The sequence below is a fragment of the Candida jiufengensis genome (assembly GCF_024610255.1).
Source record: "Candida jiufengensis strain CBS 10846 chromosome Unknown scaffold2, whole genome shotgun sequence".
Lineage (NCBI taxonomy): Eukaryota > Fungi > Ascomycota > Pichiomycetes > Serinales > Debaryomycetaceae > Lodderomyces > Lodderomyces jiufengensis.
This window is the reverse complement of record NW_026261561.1, coordinates 1,399,947-1,419,012: the sequence shown is the minus strand read 5'-3', so window position 1 is coordinate 1,419,012 and position 19,066 is coordinate 1,399,947. Positions and strand designations below refer to the sequence as shown.

Genomic DNA, 19,066 nt, shown 5'->3' with positions numbered 1-19,066 from the left:
GGTTTATTCGAATGACTCTACTTTGCTACACCTAGTCATCATATTTTTATTTGTATGATCAATTTGATAATTTTTATTGCAAAAAAGAGATCAAACAAATAAAAAAAAATTAATTTTTCAATTTTTCACTTTCTAAAACAAGTACTAAATCAGTCAAAAATAATGATTGGAATAAGAAGATCAATTAAACCACTTCCAACAATATCCAAGTCACTCCTCACAAAACCATGTATTCATCCTATACTAATACGATCATATGCAACCACACCAACAGATAATGAAACACCAGAACCTAAAAAGAAAAAAAAACAATTAAACATAGCACAAGTTCCCATTTCATATATTGGAGTAATGTCAGATTTATACGTATCTCCCAAATTAACAAAATATTCACCATTAAAATGGCCCAAACTTGTATTACGTAGAATTATGGTATTTGCATTTAATACATATAATGTTATAAAATTCAAAAGAGAAATTGGTCAACCTTTAAATTTTAATAAATGGAAAGATCAAAGTATTGAAAATTATATCAAGACAAATAAAATATTTGCACAATCATGTAATAAAGCTTCATCATTATCAAATAATAAGTCAAAGGAGTTGTCAAAATTTGTAAATTTAAAATTAGATCAATGTTGTGGTAAACATCTTATTGAAGTATTGATTAAAAGATCAGAAAATTTTAATTATCCAAATGGGAAAATCAATTGGGAATTAAAAAGTATTGATTCAAACCCTAAAATCACTATGTTTAACGTTATACCAGATCAAGATGGAATTGGTTGTTATGTACAATATATAATGAATTTAAGAACAACTCAAGTTGTAACAATTACAAATAAATCTACAAATGAAATCATACAAGAAAATGAAACTAAAGTTGATGATTATTTAGTATATACAATGAATCCATTCAATGATAAAATTTTGTTAGTTGGTAAATTATTTGAAAGTAATTCAGAAAGAGGTTTAAAACCTGATTTAGACGTTTTTAATCCTTCTGAAATGCAAAAATTTGTATTAAAAGCAGCTGATATTTATCGTGAAGATCCAAATAATTTAAAAATTAACAAAACTGATTAAACATGTATATAATGTAAATAGATATAACAGTATTTTTTAAATTTACTTAATAATTTAGAGTTCTTTATTTTTTATACTCATTTTTTTTCTATACAGAAATCTATCCAACCTAAGATAAAGAACCTAACTTTTTGAAGTTAAAACTAAAAAACAAACATTTAACAAATTTAAAATTTAAATATAAAGAAAGCAAAATTAACTGAATAACCAAACAAACCCACCTGAACCAAGAATCGAAATTATAAAAAAATCATTTACCGAACTAACCATAAAAACCAAAATCTGAACCTTTTTAACCAGCTAACAAAAGTCTATTTATTTCCTTTACTTTTTACTCTATCATATATTAAACAGCGCACCTCTAGTACAACCAACCCTATAAATGAGTACAACCTTTCCAAATGTACTACTTTTTTAACTTTTTTGCAAGTATTGTCTTTTTTATATCTATTTATAATACAGCTATTTTTCTCTTCATTCCATTAAAAATACATCTTCATGATTTAATATTTTATCATCATCTTTAACATTACTATTGCTAATATAACTTTTTCTAAAGTTATTGAAATTTGGTCTAATATTCAAAGTACCACTTTGAGATCTTGAATCTCTTCTTTGTAATTCTTGTGGTGTTAATAATACATCAGCTAATGAGCTTGGTAAAAAATCTTCTTCAAAAATATTGTTGTTACCGTTTTCAACATTGTTTGTTGATCTACTACCATTACTATTGTTACTTGTACTACTTGCTCCTCCATTATCCTTGTGTAAATCGTAATGAGTATCATCGTCATCGTCTTCATCATCATCGTCTTCATTTTGGTTTGTATGATTATTGTGTGATTGATCTTCATCATCTTCATCAAACACAGCTGACGAACTAAAATTATACTGTTGACCTTCTTGAATTGAATTCTTAAATGAACCAAATTCACCACTATAAGTTTGAGAGTTGAAGGAATATCTCGAAGTTGGAGTAAAATCTTGCAGTTGTTGAGTATATGATGGAAATTGTTGTTGTTTTAAACTTGAATTAAAGAATTGATTTGGTGGTGATATTGAGTTTGAATTATTCAATCCAGTTGAATATGATCTACTCAATTTTGCTAATGGTTGATTCAAAGAATTTGTTGGAATATTTGAATTTGGATTTAAATTGTCATTATTGAAAAAATTAGAACTATTGAGATTAAAACTATTTGAATATGAATTTGAAGTTGAATTTGGATTAGAACCAAACGGTTGATAATTATTTTGATGAGTTATTGGTTTATATTGATTAGTATTAGTTCTTGTTTGAGCAACAGGTGACGAATTTAAACTTGAATCTTTATTGTTATTACTATTAGAAAAACTTTTAAACGAACTTGATCTTGCAAGACTATCATTTGATATTGAATTGAATGTAATTGGACCTTGACTATTATTTACTTGTGAATCATTCTTAAAAGATATATGATTATAATTTATAGTTGGCGAAATATTTATTGGATTATACTCTTCTTGAGATTGTGGATAGTGATCTGGTGAAGTACTACTAATATTTTGTTGGTTATAAATTTGTGGTTGTTTTTGAGAGATTTGCAGTTGTTGCAAAAATTGTTGTTGCAGATATTGTTGCTGCTGTTGTTGTTGTTGTTGTTGTTGTTTATGAGTATAATTATTATAACCATTACTATTTTGATTCTGATTGAAAATATAATTTTTTGGATTAACTCTTGTACCATCAGGTAAATAATGAGCTAAAGCACATTTCAAACCAAATTTACAATTCCCCTTTAAAAAATATTTACATGGAATTTTATCAGCAGCTAAAGCACCTTCAATATTATGACTAAAAGGACATGAATCACCAGCTTGACATATACCTTGTTTATAAAATTTACAAGGTACATGACTTAAATTTTTATTATTTGAAGATTGTAAACCATTTGTAATTGGTACTGAACCTGGTGGACCAGTGTTTGGGGGTAATTCTGCACTTAAGGAACTAAAATCAAAAGATTTCGAAGAAGTATGACGAGGTTGTTGAGGTTGAGATTGAGTTGATGGTGGTGGTTGTTGTTGTTGAATATTATTACTATAAATTTGTGAATTTGAAGGAAGTTGTTGAGGTGAATTAATAAAATTGTGGAAATTATTATTATCTTGATAGTATGGCGTTGCTCTCATTATTTTTTATGTAGTAGTTATATTGATTGATACGAAAAAAAAAAAGGAAAGTAATTATAGTAATAATTTTTTTTTTGAAATGAAGGGAAGGTATAATACCTTCAATATTAGTTTACTTTTAAACCTTCCAATAGATATGTTAAATATAGATCTTGTTTAATATTTTGTTAAATTTAAAATAAAAAAATTTGGTTGTAAATTTAAATTCTTTTTATATTTCTAGAAATCAAATTCTATTTATAATTAATGGAATCTTTAAATTTTAAACTTTTTTTTTATTTTAAGATTTATTTTATATCAAAACTTAGATCTGAATATGAATGTAATAATATATTTATATTTGATTTCTTTTAATAATGAATAACTTATTATAATTGAATAACTATTGACAATTATGATAGTCAGATATAAGAATAACTCGTGTGATTAATATAAATATAAAATTGAAAGAAAAGTTGATAAAACTTGAAATTTGAAATAAAATTTTGGATAAGGAGAAAAAAGAAAGAGAGATTAATAATAATAAAAAATTTAATAGATAACGATTTACACAATAAATTTTATATATATTCAATTTTTAATTTTAATTGTAAGAATAAGAATAAGAATATATACCTCAATTCAACAGAATGTTAATAATATTGAATCAATAATTAATGTATAAAGTATTATATCATAATAATCAATGTTACTACACTCTTTTGTTTTATTGCATTTTATTTGATTTGATTTTAATAGATGAATTATTTCTTTAAAGATAAGAAATTGTGGAAAAGCTTACGTAATATGTTATGTAACACAAGTAGTTTGTATTAAGTAATGCTTACATAATAATAAACGTTTTATTACGTAATACTTTTTTAATTTTGTAGATAAGATAAGTATTAAACTGATTAATATTTATTTATATTTACAATAAATATTGTGAGTCAAGTAGTAGAATTTATAAAATCGAGGATTGTAGTGGCTTAATTATAATCGGGGTTTCAGTCTCTTCATATATTAATTACAGTCAATACCATATTATGATAATTGATGAACGATTGCACTCAAAGGCGTGAAAATATAACTTTTATTAAGTATTTTATTATTACCTCTGGATTGTTAACTAAACCCTCCCCCCCTTAAATTAGATTTACAATTTTAACTAGATATTTATTCATTATATGCCCTTAATTTTTACTTGATTATTAATGATATTGAGCACATTATTGATAGAAGGAAGGCAAAAATAGGAGGGGAACAATAAGTAACATAACCATTTTTGTTTGTTGACAGAACCGTTGAAAAAAACTCTCTACTTCTTATTGCGCAAACTTTATGCAAAATTATTGTCCTGATCTCCATATCCTTGTTTGGTCGTCAGAATTTAGGTCTATTGAAGCTTTTCAAGTTATAACTAAAAAGGGCTATGTGTTCCACACTAACTTTGTCATTAAAAGATGGATCAATTTTTAACGGCTAGAAATGCCACCTAAGAAGAATGCTTTTAAAAAACTTTAAATTTTATAGTTATAAATACTTTAAGGGTTATCAGAAGAATTAATTAATAAACCCCGAATTTTACTAGTTTATACAAATGATTTTCAAAAAAATTTTATCTTATTATTATTATACAAATGAATATGCGAATTACTTCTAACGACGATCATTTGATCCAATACCTCTTTTACCACTGAATAAATGTTTTGGTAAAGCAGCAGTTGAATGTCTATCACCTTCACCTTGTCTTGCCATTCTATTTCTTTCTCTTCTTTGAATTTTAGCTAATCTTTCAGCTTGTGATCTTAATGCACCATCACTTACACCATCATTCAATCTATCTGATTGTGTTGCTGCTTGTTTCTTCTTAGCTAATTTTCTTGATTTTATACCTTGATTTTGTCTTAATATATCAACACCTGAAACCGAAGAATCTTCTGATTTTCTTTTTTTACCAATTTTTAATTTATCAGTATCATGACCAATATTATACATATGTTCTTCAAATTCTCCATAAGATTTTTTAATTTGATCTCTTGGCATTATTGCTTTATTTTTCAATGATTTACGATTTCTACCTTCAATTATCATTGTCTTTTGTTTATTTCTAATCCAATGTGCTTTATCTTTTATATCTTGAATTTCTTCATTATCCATATTTTCATCTTCTTCATCATCATCAGAATCATAAAATCCTTCTTGTTCTAATCTTTCTTCTTCTTCTTCTAATGCTTGTAATTTTGCTGCAATATCTGGATCTAAATAATCATAAACATTCTTACCATCCAAAAATTCTGGCATTGTATCATTTTTCCATTCTTCATTATCCAACAAATATTTATCTTTTAAGTTTATGTTGAATACACCTGCTCCACCATTTTCTGATTCATAATCTCTTGCTAATCTTCTTCTTTCTGGATCATTTACATCATATTTACTTAAATCTTTAATACCATCTGGTATATGCGGTAATCTTTCAACGTCATCTCTTTGTTGTGGTTTAGCAACATGAATTTTGTTTAACACATTATTTACTCTAGCAGTTCCCTTTAATTTTTGTTCAATTCTTGCAGTCAATAATTTTTCACAAGCATGATTACGTACTTGCATAACATTTTCTTCTTCGTAACATGAAGTATGCATAATTTCAACACCAGGAACTAATTTTAATGTTTCTAGTAAATCTTGTTTTTCTTGATCTAAATCTTCAATTTTTATAATATCTGATTTATTCATTACAATCATAACTGATTTATTTGCAAAAAGTGGTTTTATTGAATGAAATAATTTAACTTGAGCTTCAATTGAAAATCCACATTGTTCTGATAAATCCATAAAATATAATACACAAGATCTTAAATGTGCTATAGCATATATACTTTGCATTTCAATATTATTCATTTCTTCAGTTGGTCTATCTAATATACCAGGAGTATCAATTGCTTGAAATCTAAGATATTTATAATCAAAATGACCAACATATAATGATTTAGTTGTGAAAGCATAAGGTTGAACTTCAACATCAGCTTTTGTTATACACCTCAAGAATGATGATTTACCAACATTTGGATAACCACAAATTAATAAAGTTCTAGTATTTGGATCAATAGATGGTAATCTACTTAAATGTTGTCTAACTTCTTCTAAGTAAATAAAAGGATCTTTTAATTTTTTGGTGATGGTTGCCATACGACCTAAAGCAGCTCTTTTCAATTGTTTACATTGATATAATGATTGACCAAATTTTAATAATCTATTATAATCTCTACTAACTTGTTCAATTAAAGTTTTGGCTTTTGAAACAGCAGCTAATGAAACTTTATAATGATTTTTTTCATATAAGGTATCCATTAAATCACGATGAAATGGATGAACATCATTAATATTTGGGAATCCACTTAATAAATCATTAAATTTTTCAACAAATCCTTCAGCTGTGAATTTAACTTTTCTCATATAAAAAGCTCTAATACGAGTTATTTTAAAACCTGGTCTAATAACTGTTGGTGTTTTTCTTTGAGTTCTATTTAATATTATATCCAACATATCATTTGACGTTGGGACAGGAGGTATATCCTTCCACGATAATTGCATTTTTGATATGATTTGTTCAAGGGTATTGGTTGTTCTATAATATTTGATTAATATGGGAATAAAACTTATTTTATTTTTATAAAATTTAATATAATTTTATCAAGATGAGATTAAGTTGAAAAGAAAAAAATATTTGCACACAAAAAGAATTTAAGGGGCTACCACTTAATACGAGAAACACTCTCTTCTTCTCATCAATTATTTGAATATAAATCACGAGCTCAACAAAACCGCTTAGCAATTTACAAAGTTTTTTATTAAATTGGTTGCGTGGTCTAGTTGGTTATGGCATATGCTTAACACGCATAACGTCCCCAGTTCGATCCTGGGCGGAATCAGTTTATATCTTCTTTAACACATTTTTTTTTACATCTCACATTGTATTTATTCATCGTCCCGATTTAACAAATAATTAGCATCGTCTATATATCATTATCTATGATTTGTAACTAGTATGTATTAAAAGTTCTAAATATATTAAATTTTTTGCTTGTAAGCTATTATTCATTATGATGATAAACTAAATAATTTGGTAACCCAAAAACTTCATAACCTAATCTTTTAGCCATTTTAGCAAATCCTTCAGTTTCAATTAAATGATAAAATGGAAAAGAAGGAAACATTGCACCATCTCTATGAACATCAGCTTTTACTAATACAGCACCTCCTCCAACACCATCTAAAGCCATTTCAGTATTTTTATCAGCATTTGCATCATAAAAATGAGCCATTAATGGTCTATAAGTTGCCATTTCTGAGTATCCTTCAACAATAATTTCATCATCAGCTAAACCATTTGCGATTTTTAAACCTTCTTCACTTTCTACCCAATTATTAAAATCATAAGGTCTTATTGAATCTGCATTCAATTTATCATCATAGAATCTTTGATAAACATTAGCAGATAATACTGCTTTATCATGAGATGTTAAATCTTGAATTAAACTTGGTGAAGTTTCAACAATATCTGCATCTAACCATAATACCCAAGAAGTTGAAGGATCCAAACATGTGAACACCAAAGAATTTCTAGCTAATGCCATCATTGATCTTCTTTCTTTTTGAACTTTAAAAGCATGTCTATCTTTTTCTAATTGACTATTTAAAGAATTTGAATCTTGTCTCAACAATGTAACTTTTTTGAAATTTAATTTATTATTAGTTTTTGAAACTTTTAAAGCATGTTCTAAACTTTTTAAAGCTTCATCACCATCATTATTTCTAGGGAATATAAAACCTAAAGAAATTAATGAATGATCATAAGTTAATTTATTTAAATTTTCCCAATATTCAGGTAAGAATTTTGACATTGGTGTTAAAATTAATATTTCTTCCTTTTTAGCTAAAGCATCAGGTGATATAGTTAATTTATTTAAATCAAAATGTTTTATATGATTTTTTGGTAAATTTTTTAATATAAGTGAAGAATCTTTATTATTTGAAAACCAACCTTTTGATTTTTTGTTATAACTATATTTTGGTTTTGGAGTTGATGATGAAGCTGATGAAAAATAAAAATAAATTATAATTAGTAATGTAATTGGAGCTAGTAATGCCAACGGTTTTCTTCGTATGTAATTTATATATGGATTTTTATAATGCACCATGATTGTCTATGAAATTTTGAGGCTAAGTTTTCACAGGACTGATAGAGTTTTTGTAGTGATTATTGATATGAAGATGATACAATTGTTTATGGATAATAAAAGTGAATGAATAATTGATCTTATAGATTGAAGTATAAAACCTTTTGTTCTTTAAATTTTGATCTTTCAACCGTGTTTTTTTTTATCAAGATTTTTTCTTTATAAGTTTTCGAAATATAATATTTTTTCTGTCAAAATTTATTATTTATTATAGATTAGTTAGACTTAATAATAGTAGAGTAGAGGTTTTTTCTACATTAGATGAATTCTAATTTCAAGTCATAAAACGAATCAAATCAATTGATCATATATAAAGTAAATCATAAAACTATAGAAGTATATATTAAACATCATAGTAACTAGCTTATTTAAATACTTTACCATCAGCAATTTCTCTTTTTTCACCATTAACTTCAACTGGTTCATCCCAAGCAAACATATTATCAACAAATTTTTTAACATCATCTTTTGAACCATCTAATTTGGTAAATTCATAAGATTCCCAATCTGGAGCGACATCAAATGCTGGTTTATAATCTTGGCCCCTGACTAAAAAGGCACCAGTAATACCATTATTATTATTTTCACCGTAAACAACCATACAACCAAACATATATTTAGTTGAAGCTGATAATCTATTAAAGAATCCACCAACTAAATTATTTGACATAAAAGTTAAAGTTAATTCATCATTATATTTATAATCAACTTTCCATAATGACCATTCTTCTGGATCATATTGATTATTCCAGAACCATGGGATAGCAGTTTCTCTAGTTTCCTCGTTTGAATAAACTCTTTTCCATTCATCTAATGGAGCTTTTGGTTTACCTAAAGCTTCTAATGGATGTTTTGGTTTTGGAGCAGCAGCTGGTTCAGCATCTTCTTCGGCAGCAGGTTTCTTTGGAGCAGCTTCTTTCTTAGCAGCTGGTGCAGCGGCAGCAGCTGGAGCTTTTTCTTTCTTTTCTTTCTTTGGTGGTTGATATTCAACTGGTGCATCTCTGAATTTAACTTCTGGTACAATTGATTTTAAGAAATCTGATTCAATTACAGTTTTGTACCATCTTGTGACACTTGGAAATTTAGCTCTCCATTCTTTACCATATAAAAATTCAAAACCTCTGACATAAGTAGTGGCAACAAAATAATCAGCAAAAGTTAATCTTTCACCAACTAAGTAAGTGAAGTTTGATAATCTTTCTTCAAAAACTCCATTAAGTTTATCTAAATAGGCATTACCTTCATCAATTTGTTTTTTGTTGTAAGGTGCTTGTCCTGTTAATGGTCTGAAAACTTTAGCTTCAGTTGGTAATAATTCCATATTTGCAAGTGATGACCATTTGAGAATTGAAGCATATTCAGCAGCGTTTTTACCTAATAATTTAGATTTTGGATCAGCTAAATTGATCACTTAAAAATTTTGTTAGTATTTAAACATTTGAAGATATCAATTGATCCATCAATTCAAGTTTGTCAGATTAAAAATTCTCGACATAATTTATTAAGACAGGGATAACTGTATAATAATATGAAAAATTTTCTCATCATTGTAAAAAAATGCGTCTCAAAATCAATCAATTGATTCAAATGAGTAAAAGTCTATAACATACAATAAAGACTGATAGCTAAAACTTCAGTCAATTTGAAACCTTTTGGTCCAATAAAAGCAGGAATTTTATTTAATGGAAAATTTGAATGATATTTTTCATCTTTATCACTAAATTTAACATCTAAATTAAAATGCTTAACTATAGCTTTTGGGACCCAACTTCTTGTTTGTTGAGTAGCATATAAAGTTCCTAATGACATATTTGCTTGAATTGAAATGGATTGAAAACTGGAAAAAATTTTTAAGTGAAAGTTTTTAAAAATTGAAATTGAATAAACGCTAAATTTGATGAGAAAATTGCTACCAGTTCAACACAAGTAAATTATTTACACACTTTTGAAACTGAGTGGTGTGTACAAGTTACAAATTTGAATCATGTTTAATCATATTCAGGAAGCGGGTGTAAAATGAAATGTGAATGTCTCAGATACTTACGGGGTATCCAATGTAACTTTCTGTTAGCAAAAGCTGCACAAAATGCAAAATACTCGCATTTCATTAACAATTTTCACCACAAGTTTTGTAAGGTCACTCTAATTTTTTTATTAATACATGTTGTTTCAAATTATAAACTAAAACTATATACCAAAAAGCAGTGCAATAAATAATATTTACTTATACTTCAGTCTAACATGTCTAGTAATTATGAACTTATGTAACGTTCAGTCCATTCAAAAAATTTATGCCAATAAAATATCATAATATCATTATTATCACCAAATAAGTGATTTAAATTTTGGAAGAAAAATTGTAATTTCAAATTTAAATTTTGTAATAATTGTAAATTATTTGATTGATTCATATTAATTAATTTTATTAAAAAATTTTGTAAAATCGTTCGAACAATTACATTTGGGTGTATTCGAAGTGGTGATTGTAAATTTTCTAAATCTGGTGTTGATTCATCTATTATAAACAGGTTTAGATTTGTGAAAATTGAGTTTATGTTTAATTGATCTAGTGGGTTTGTTATAATGTAATCAATTGTAATTAAATGCCAGATTAATTTTTTTAGTTTTTGAGTTTCTGTCGGTGTTATTGTTGTCGTTTCATAATATGATTGATCCAATAAAGCTATCTCATGTTTATTTAATGAAATGAAACTTGATGTATCAACTTGTTCATAAATATTTTGTTGCTGCCTCAGAGAACCTCTTAGTTTTTGTTGTTTAAACTCGTATGAAAAATCAAACGATTTCGAAATGAAAAATTTTAAAATTGTAATTGATTGAACTATTGTTATGAAAACATTAGATAGTAAGTTGAATGAAGCTGAGTAGTTTACGTAATTTTCTACTTTTCCCAAAACTTTTTCAAATAAAATTGATTGAGTTTGTAAAATGGATTTCAAAAAATTGTTTATTGAAAATTTATTAAATCTTAGATAAATTCCGAACATTATTAAGTTAATACTTATAAGAAAGTTTTGAAGCAACTCTAAATTCGTTTTGGCAAATTCTTCATCCTCATTTTCGGTAAAATTTATATTCTTTATTTGATCCCAATAATAGGATTGAAGATTTGTTAATGCCATTATATCAATATTTGAGGACTTTGAACAACTCATCAAGCTTAACATCAACAAATTTTTATTATTCATTGAATTATTTAAACAGATTGTTGGTATAATATTTTGATAGATTTTTTGGCCATTAAACAAGTCCAAAAACCAATAGTAGTGTTCTTTTTGTACAAGATTCTCAATATTAAGTGTGTAATTGAAATTATTTGATTGATCAATTGGTTGAATGTGATGTAGAATTGGTATGTGTTGATCGGGGTTTGATATTTCATGATAATGCTGATGTTGTTGTGGAATTAATGCGAAAGGAAGAGTGCCTGGTGGTTGTAAAGTTGGGTTGGCCGCAAGTTGTTGTTGTTGATATGTTTGATGAGGTAGTGGCAGATGAGATTTAAGTTGATTAGAATAGGCCAGACTACTTTGTTGTATATATGGTTGATCATAATGTAATAAATGTTGTTGTTGCCCTTGATAATTTTGTGTATATTGTTGATGAAGTTGTTGATGCTGTAGAACAGGTTGTGAATAAATTGTTTGTTGTTGTTGTTTCGGTTGTGAAATTTGTAAATGCGGTTGGTTTGTTAAATTTGGTTGCAAAAAATTCATGTAGTTGAAAATTTGATCATATTTTCCTAAATCAGGGTCATTAGTAGGTAATATTTGAGATGTTGATTTGACACTACCAACACTTGATTGAATTAATAATTCTTCATTAGTATGAGTGCCACTACTAATCCCTTCTCTTGATGCAGCTATTTGAATTTGTGAAGCCAATTCTGATGAATTGATTGAAGATGTAGGTAGTGGCAATTGTGAGAAATAAATATCATTTTGAAATTGAATATCAGACTCTTTTAAATCTTCAGGTGAATGTAGATGAAAGTATTTGCTATATTTAATCTTATGATTGTAAATTGATGCAACAGTTATTGAATGATCTAAAATTCTGAAATTTTCTAAGTTATAGTTTAATTTCAACTGTCTTTTATTTTCAGTTGTTAAATTTTCTAGTGGGTTTAAAAAAGTATATTGGGTAAAATTCAATCTAATGCCTCTGAAACATTTTCTGTTTGATCTGAGACAATTATTGCAAATGGGTTTTTTTTCATCACATTTTATATGTCTATCTCGACACGTTAGGCATCCAGATCTATTCCTTTTAAACTTAGTATGAGGATTTTTTTTAGCCATAATTGGTTTATTATTTTATTATATAGTATTTGCCGGTAGTAGTAAGTCATGAATTTCTTTGATGTTTTGAAAATTAGATATGTTCACGGATTCAATTAATTTTTTTTTTTTTAAAACTATGCTCCGAGATAAATATAAATTACATATAATAATCTTTGAATATTTAAAAGACTTGATAATTTTATTTATTGATATTGTAATTGATTAACTAAATTAGTTTGTTATAGATCCAATTGTAATATAATTTTTTTGAGGTACAGTTTTTAAAAAATTGTTGTTGTTTTAAAATTAAAATTCCAAGTTTAAAATTTGCAACAAAAAAATTTGGAAAAATTTAAATTTTATTTTTCTCTTTTTCTTCTTTTGTTTGGCAACTATAAAAAGACTCGATATAGTTTGTTATTTGATGCAATGTTGTCAATGTAACCACTTACTAGTAGTTAATTCGAGTGTAATTGATGTGTTTGATTATGATTGAGTTACAAATGAATAGTTATATAGTTATTGAAGTTCTAATTTTTTTTTTACTTGAAATCTTAAATAAATTTTATTAATGATCCTTTAATAATTTAAATCGTATTGTAATATCACTAAACTTATTTAATAATAATTAAATTTTTTGTTATCAACTAAAATAGAATTTAGTTTGAAAATGTTTAATTAAGTATTTGTATTTAATTTTTAGTCCAAAAGACCTTATTTTATAGTAAATGAAAGAAACAATGTATGTGATAATTATTTCAATAATTGTTTTATTAATTGATTTGTATGAAATTTATAGTTTTTAGTTGACTTTTTGATTTGATATATTAATTTATTAGGGGTTTTATGCTTATAATTTATAAAATATTTATTATTGAATTTTCTCAGTGTGATAATGAAAGTGTCGAATAATTAAGTGATTTTAGTATGCTAGTATTAACAAACTTGTAGTAGAATTATAAAGATGATTTGTGAAATTATAAATTATTAATCTTTCAGAATTTTTAATAATTAAATAATCAAAAATTCAAAATAATTTAATGAAATATAATATTCTTTATATATTTTAATGTATATTTAAACAGTAAATTTAAATTAATAAGAAGAGGATTTATAAAATTATCAAAATATTTAATTATTGAATATGTTGAATAAATTCTTATGTTGAATGAAGACAAAATTATTTAAATAAAGAATGATTAAGAGAGAATAATTACTAAATATAAATACATTAAGTATACTTTCTAAATACATGATTTAAAAATTGTTTAAATTTTGTTAATAGAAAGAATAGCCTTTAATCATTTGTTTTGTTTTAATTAAAATTCATATTTCCTTATTCTTCTATTATTTTTTTTTTGAATCTTTAAATTCTATATCAGTTTCTAATGCGCCTCTCGTATTGAATAAAAAACTAATAATAAACAATTAATCACAATACATTATATGTCAATTTAAGTAAAGTTGCACTTAATAAAAGAAAGTTTTCGATTTCAATAAACAATTCTTCGAAATTTTATATCAACAGAAATCAAAAAAATAATTAAAAGAATTTAAAGTTACAAAAAAGAAATTAAGGTTTTAGAATTGCATATAAATGTTACACAAAATTAATTTAAATAAAATAAAAATAATTGAAAAAAAAAAGCCATATAAAATGATTTGCATAATTGTTTAATGCTTGATTTAATAATTGCAATTGCAGAAGATCTTCCAAAATAATCATAAAATGATGCTATTTTATACCTTTTAAAGCCAATTGACACATTCTAGATTATATCTGGTAGGCAAATTCATTCTTTGATCAGTACCGCTAAAACAAAAGTCTCATTTTTTAAAATTTTCTTTTTCTAAAATATTTAAATTCTCGCTTATTAAATTTAAAATAAATTTAAATGTGGAAAAAAAAAAAAATATGGACAATTTTTTTGTTTCTGAAAACTGTTCCGAGTTAGCAAATAATATTTTGAGATCTGATTGACAGATCAATTTAAGGTACTTCTAATCTCTATTTTTATCCGGTATCTTTAAATCATACTATTATTATAAATCATCTAACATTAGATGATGGAATTCTATGAATAGTCCCTTGATGAAATGCCCAGTAATTATGTTTTTGCTTGTTCAAAATTATACATTAATCCGAGACATTTTTCGATCTTTTTCATTGAGTGTTTCATATCAAGCATTGGTATTCTTAAAAAGAAATTTATGCATAAACAGAGTGATGGCCCTCAAGTTTTGAAAACATTCACGATTAAGCGTCTTTTCAATATATGTAGAATCGAAAAAAATGATTTAAAAAAATAGACTAAATATGAAAAACACAATAGCATAAAGATCGTAGAAGTTTCTATGCGCCTTATACTTTTAAAGTTTTGGAATCGAATAAAATATGTTTTCTAGAATATATTCTGATTCACAGCAACAAGCTCATAACTTACAAACTTTAGTTTAATTGCGATGAGCTAAAAAAATAGGTCTAACTTGAGATAATTTGGATGTTATTTTGGCTAATTCACTCGGTTAGTTGCATTTTTAGCTGTAAAAAATCAATCTAATTCTTTTACACAAAATCATATAACTAGAATAGGACCAAAAACTAAAAAACTACATCACCGAATTAAATCTGTTTAACAAACTTTGCATGTTGAAAATTCTATTATTCTATTGAAATTTTAGATTTTACCTAACATTTTGATTTAAAACCGATAACAGTTTATGCAATTATCTTTCATAAGTATAATACTATGTTTTGCCTTTATAATTACTATGAAAATTTTTGATCAAACTCGCTAGTAATTACACCCTTGTTCCTAATTTTACTAAAATTAAGGTTTTAGATTTAAGAATCGAATTAAATCTCGAGTTTAACATTCTAGAATTTGCTTGAAAATTTTTTTCATTACTTAATTAACTTTCATTTTTCGTGGTCCGAGTTATTATAAGTAGATTTGTATTATGAAGATCAATAATTGCAAATTGCTTTTTCCATTACGTAGTGGTTGTGTTTACTTCGTTTACAATTGTTATCCTAACCTTTCGACTAATGATCAACATAAAAATAATAATATTTCGTAAAAAATCAAAAGCAAAGTATAAATGAGAAATATTATAATTCAAATGATAATAACGCATCGCCACAAAATCAAGACTTCGTAGTTGCATTAAAAAAATTTTAAGGTATTTGATTATTGTCAAAGTTTATCAGGTACTGCTATTCCAAATAAATTTACTAAATTTATTTTTAGTCTCGAACAAATGGAAAGAATTAACGAAACTTGTTATTATTTTCGATAAATCAGGTACTTTGGTCAGATCAAAAAATACAGTTTAAAAAATTAAACTTCCCACAATGATATTCATTTGTCTTGCAGAGTTGGCAATAGCAAGGTTTAATTATTTTTTTTAGCACTTAAACAAAGGTAGTCAGGGATTTTTATTTTTTAACAAATTATTTTTAAGGGGAGAAGAGGCAAAAAAACAAAATGTGAAAGATTCCGGAAATCTGACATTTTTCCGCATGCTCTTTGAACATTTATAATTTTTATTTATATGNAAAAAAAAAAAAAAAAAAAAAAAAAAAAAAGTAAAAAACATTTTTTATTTTGGGTTGAACATCAAAGATTTGAATATTGTTATTATTAGGTTGTCATGTGAAGTTAAGTGAATTTTTTTGCAGCGATTGTTGTCTTTATTGCTAAACGTAAGACAATAGATTATGAACGATTTTCATTTCTTGAATATCTAGAAATTATATATTTCCCTACTCTATTATATTTGTTCTTGTTTGCTCGTAATACAATACTTTTTTTTGTCGATTTTTTCAATTATTTGATGACTCTAACAATATTACTAAATAAACTTAACACCAAGCTGAATAATACGTGCGTTCTCTTTTACTTGATTATGATTTCAAGCTAAAAAGTACATGCGTTCTCTTTTATTTGATTATGATTGTACCAACATTTGTCCCATTTTGTAGATAGATCGTTTTGACTGCAAGCTCCATTAGTTCCTAATGAAGTAGTATAGAGGCAAATATCAAACATTGAGCTTCAGCAGTATCTGTTACAACAGACTGATATGGAGTTGTTTATATAACCTCAATCCTAGGTCTTTGTCATGTTTACATGGTTAATAATTGTATTGATGATCCACAATAAGCGGCTACCCCTCATATATTTTTTCAAGACTTATCTGTTTATGAAATGTCCATCTAGCTTGCTAAATATAGAGAAATAAACTAAATGTGAGAGGTAAACTTCTGTCCTATGACTTTTGTTCTAGATCCAAGAAGTTGGTAACCCAAACCTAATAGTACAAATCCTCCTTGGTGTTTAAGGCTCGAAGTGTGTTCAATCTGATACCTTTAAATTGCTTGTGAATCGTCTAATTTAATGCTTAACGACTAGCATTGAGATCATTAGCTATTTGAATGAGTAATAGAGATTTGATCTGAAACACAATTATGTAAACCACCAGAGTCAAAGGAATATGCTCTCTTAAATCGGGGTATACAATTCACAATTTGTAATTTCTCATACATTTGCTAGTTATTCAACTTACTTACTATATATAACGAAATATACTTAGTTGTGGGCTTCTCTTCACAATTTGTAATTTCTCAGTAGAGTCATACATTTGCTAGTTATTCAACTTACTTACTATATATAACGAAATATACTTAGTTGTGGAGGGAGAAAGGTCATCTACTTATTTATCGCATGATTAGCTTCTGGAAACCAAAACCAAAACCAATTTTATGGTCTGAAAGTCAAAGCCAATTTTAAAGTATTCTGTTTTTGTCCTAATTGTTACCACTTGTAGTAAAAGAAACTAGGGTTTATTGAATTAAGAAGTGCTCTATTTGTGTACATTATTAGTTCAACGATTTCAAGACCGTCTCCAGAAAGAAAGCATTGCTCGTTTTACTTTTTAAATAAAGGAATTCCATTTAAAGTTCAGGAACAGACTCGTAAATATAATTTTAATTATTTAAAGTTATTAAAACTCCATAATAATAAAGTTTTACCTTCGCACTTCAAAAAACTTAATTTTTTTTATACAAAATTGAAAAAAATTTTAACTTTATTTCTATAAAGTTGAAGTAAGTTGAAAAATTTTATGAAATTTTGATTCAAATCTTATCAAACTCTACTTAAAGATTTAATAATCTTAAAAAATTACAAAGAAAGGTAATAACAAGCCTAAAAGAAAATCGTTTAAAGAATCCAAAACAAGCGAAAGCCGTGGTTCTAACAAATTTTATGTGTATTGGACCAAAAAAAAAAGCAGAAATTTTTGACTCCCTTATTTGTATTTGTGTAACTTTATTCGAAAATGAAAAACTCCTAAAATTTTGCAACATTTAATCGAAACTTATTCGTCTAAAAATAAAAGAAAAAGTGAGACCACTAACTTTTTTTTGATAATTCCCTGTTTCTGTTCTGGTAATTGCGTAGATTTCTCATCACCGTCTTAAAATTTTTTAAAATTTGCTTTTATGGTTAGTATACGTATTTTTTAAAAAATGTACCACAATAAGTACAATAAAAATGATACATAGAGATTCATTTAGTATTTTACTAAATTTCACACCGTTTTAAGAATTTAAATTTAATTTAGTTTAACGTACCATGAGATCTATATAATATATTTAATCTAAAATATCAAAACAATTTCGTAAATACAACCTACCAAAGCATTGTTCAAAAAATTTAATCCAAATTTCTTCTCATAATTTGAATGTATTAATCAAGCCATTTCACGCCCAAAGTAAACTGGTCTTTACATTCTCTTAAAAGCCTATTAATCTCAATTGGGCTATAAACTTCAAGGTTTTGAAACGTATAAGAACAAATTGTTTTAATATAATTTTACCAATTAAAACTAAGCGAAATTACATAGATCAGCAAGCATCTATAATACAAAAACAATTTAGTACTAGAATATAACTTTTCTTTTTATTGATAATAAGATTGTTTCTATATAATATGAGTGACGATCACTGAGACAAATTATTGTTATTAATAATACTTAATGTTAATTTTTCCAAGACAAAAATTACATTACATCATTTATAAAAACTGGCAAATTTAGTAGCAAAATAATTTTAGTACATGTGATATAATTGCCCTTCCTTTTCATTGACATTAATAAACTCTTCATTAAACTGACTCTAAGCTCGCTGGAATAAAAATTCATAAGTCATATTTCCAACATTTACTAATATTCAAAACTATAGTTATCTTTTTAGGAATTATAAAAATTTGTTCAATG

At 26.0% G+C, this 19,066-nt stretch overlaps 6 protein-coding genes across 6 annotated transcripts; 1 reads left to right on the top strand and 5 right to left on the bottom strand. All coding sequences in view use genetic code 12, as the record gives it.

The window, feature by feature from the left end:
* Positions 1-162: 162 nt before the first annotated feature.
* On the top strand, positions 163-1,086 carry KGF54_003646 (uncharacterized protein; the record flags this gene model as incomplete). Its single annotated transcript, XM_051764257.1, has 1 exon — positions 163-1,086. One exon carries the CDS (start codon positions 163-165, stop codon positions 1,084-1,086), a length of 924 nt encoding a protein of 307 aa, XP_051619706.1.
* Positions 1,087-1,560: 474 nt separating this feature from the next.
* KGF54_003645 (uncharacterized protein) lies at positions 1,561-3,258 on the bottom strand (the record flags this gene model as incomplete). The annotated part of the gene is made up of 1 exon (XM_051764256.1): positions 1,561-3,258. One exon carries the CDS (start codon positions 3,256-3,258, stop codon positions 1,561-1,563), a length of 1,698 nt encoding a protein of 565 aa, XP_051619705.1.
* Positions 3,259-4,896: 1,638 nt separating this feature from the next.
* NOG1 (putative GTPase) lies at positions 4,897-6,834 on the bottom strand (the record flags this gene model as incomplete). Its single annotated transcript, XM_051764255.1, has 1 exon — positions 4,897-6,834. The coding sequence occupies one exon, from the start codon at positions 6,832-6,834 to the stop codon at positions 4,897-4,899; it is 1,938 nt and encodes a 645-aa protein (XP_051619704.1).
* A 500-nt stretch (positions 6,835-7,334) lies between these two features.
* MNN9 (mannosyltransferase complex subunit) lies at positions 7,335-8,441 on the bottom strand (the record flags this gene model as incomplete). The annotated part of the gene is made up of 1 exon (XM_051764254.1): positions 7,335-8,441. The coding sequence occupies one exon, from the start codon at positions 8,439-8,441 to the stop codon at positions 7,335-7,337; it is 1,107 nt and encodes a 368-aa protein (XP_051619703.1).
* A 403-nt stretch (positions 8,442-8,844) lies between these two features.
* CAM1 (translation elongation factor EF1B gamma) lies at positions 8,845-10,289 on the bottom strand (the record flags this gene model as incomplete). Its single annotated transcript, XM_051764253.1, has 2 exons — positions 8,845-9,890; positions 10,091-10,289. The coding sequence occupies 2 exons, from the start codon at positions 10,287-10,289 to the stop codon at positions 8,845-8,847; spliced, it is 1,245 nt and encodes a 414-aa protein (XP_051619702.1).
* A 443-nt stretch (positions 10,290-10,732) lies between these two features.
* Positions 10,733-12,802, bottom strand: AHR1 (Zn(II)2Cys6 transcription factor AHR1; the record flags this gene model as incomplete). The annotated part of the gene is made up of 1 exon (XM_051764252.1): positions 10,733-12,802. One exon carries the CDS (start codon positions 12,800-12,802, stop codon positions 10,733-10,735), a length of 2,070 nt encoding a protein of 689 aa, XP_051619701.1.
* Positions 12,803-19,066: the final 6,264 nt, after the last annotated feature.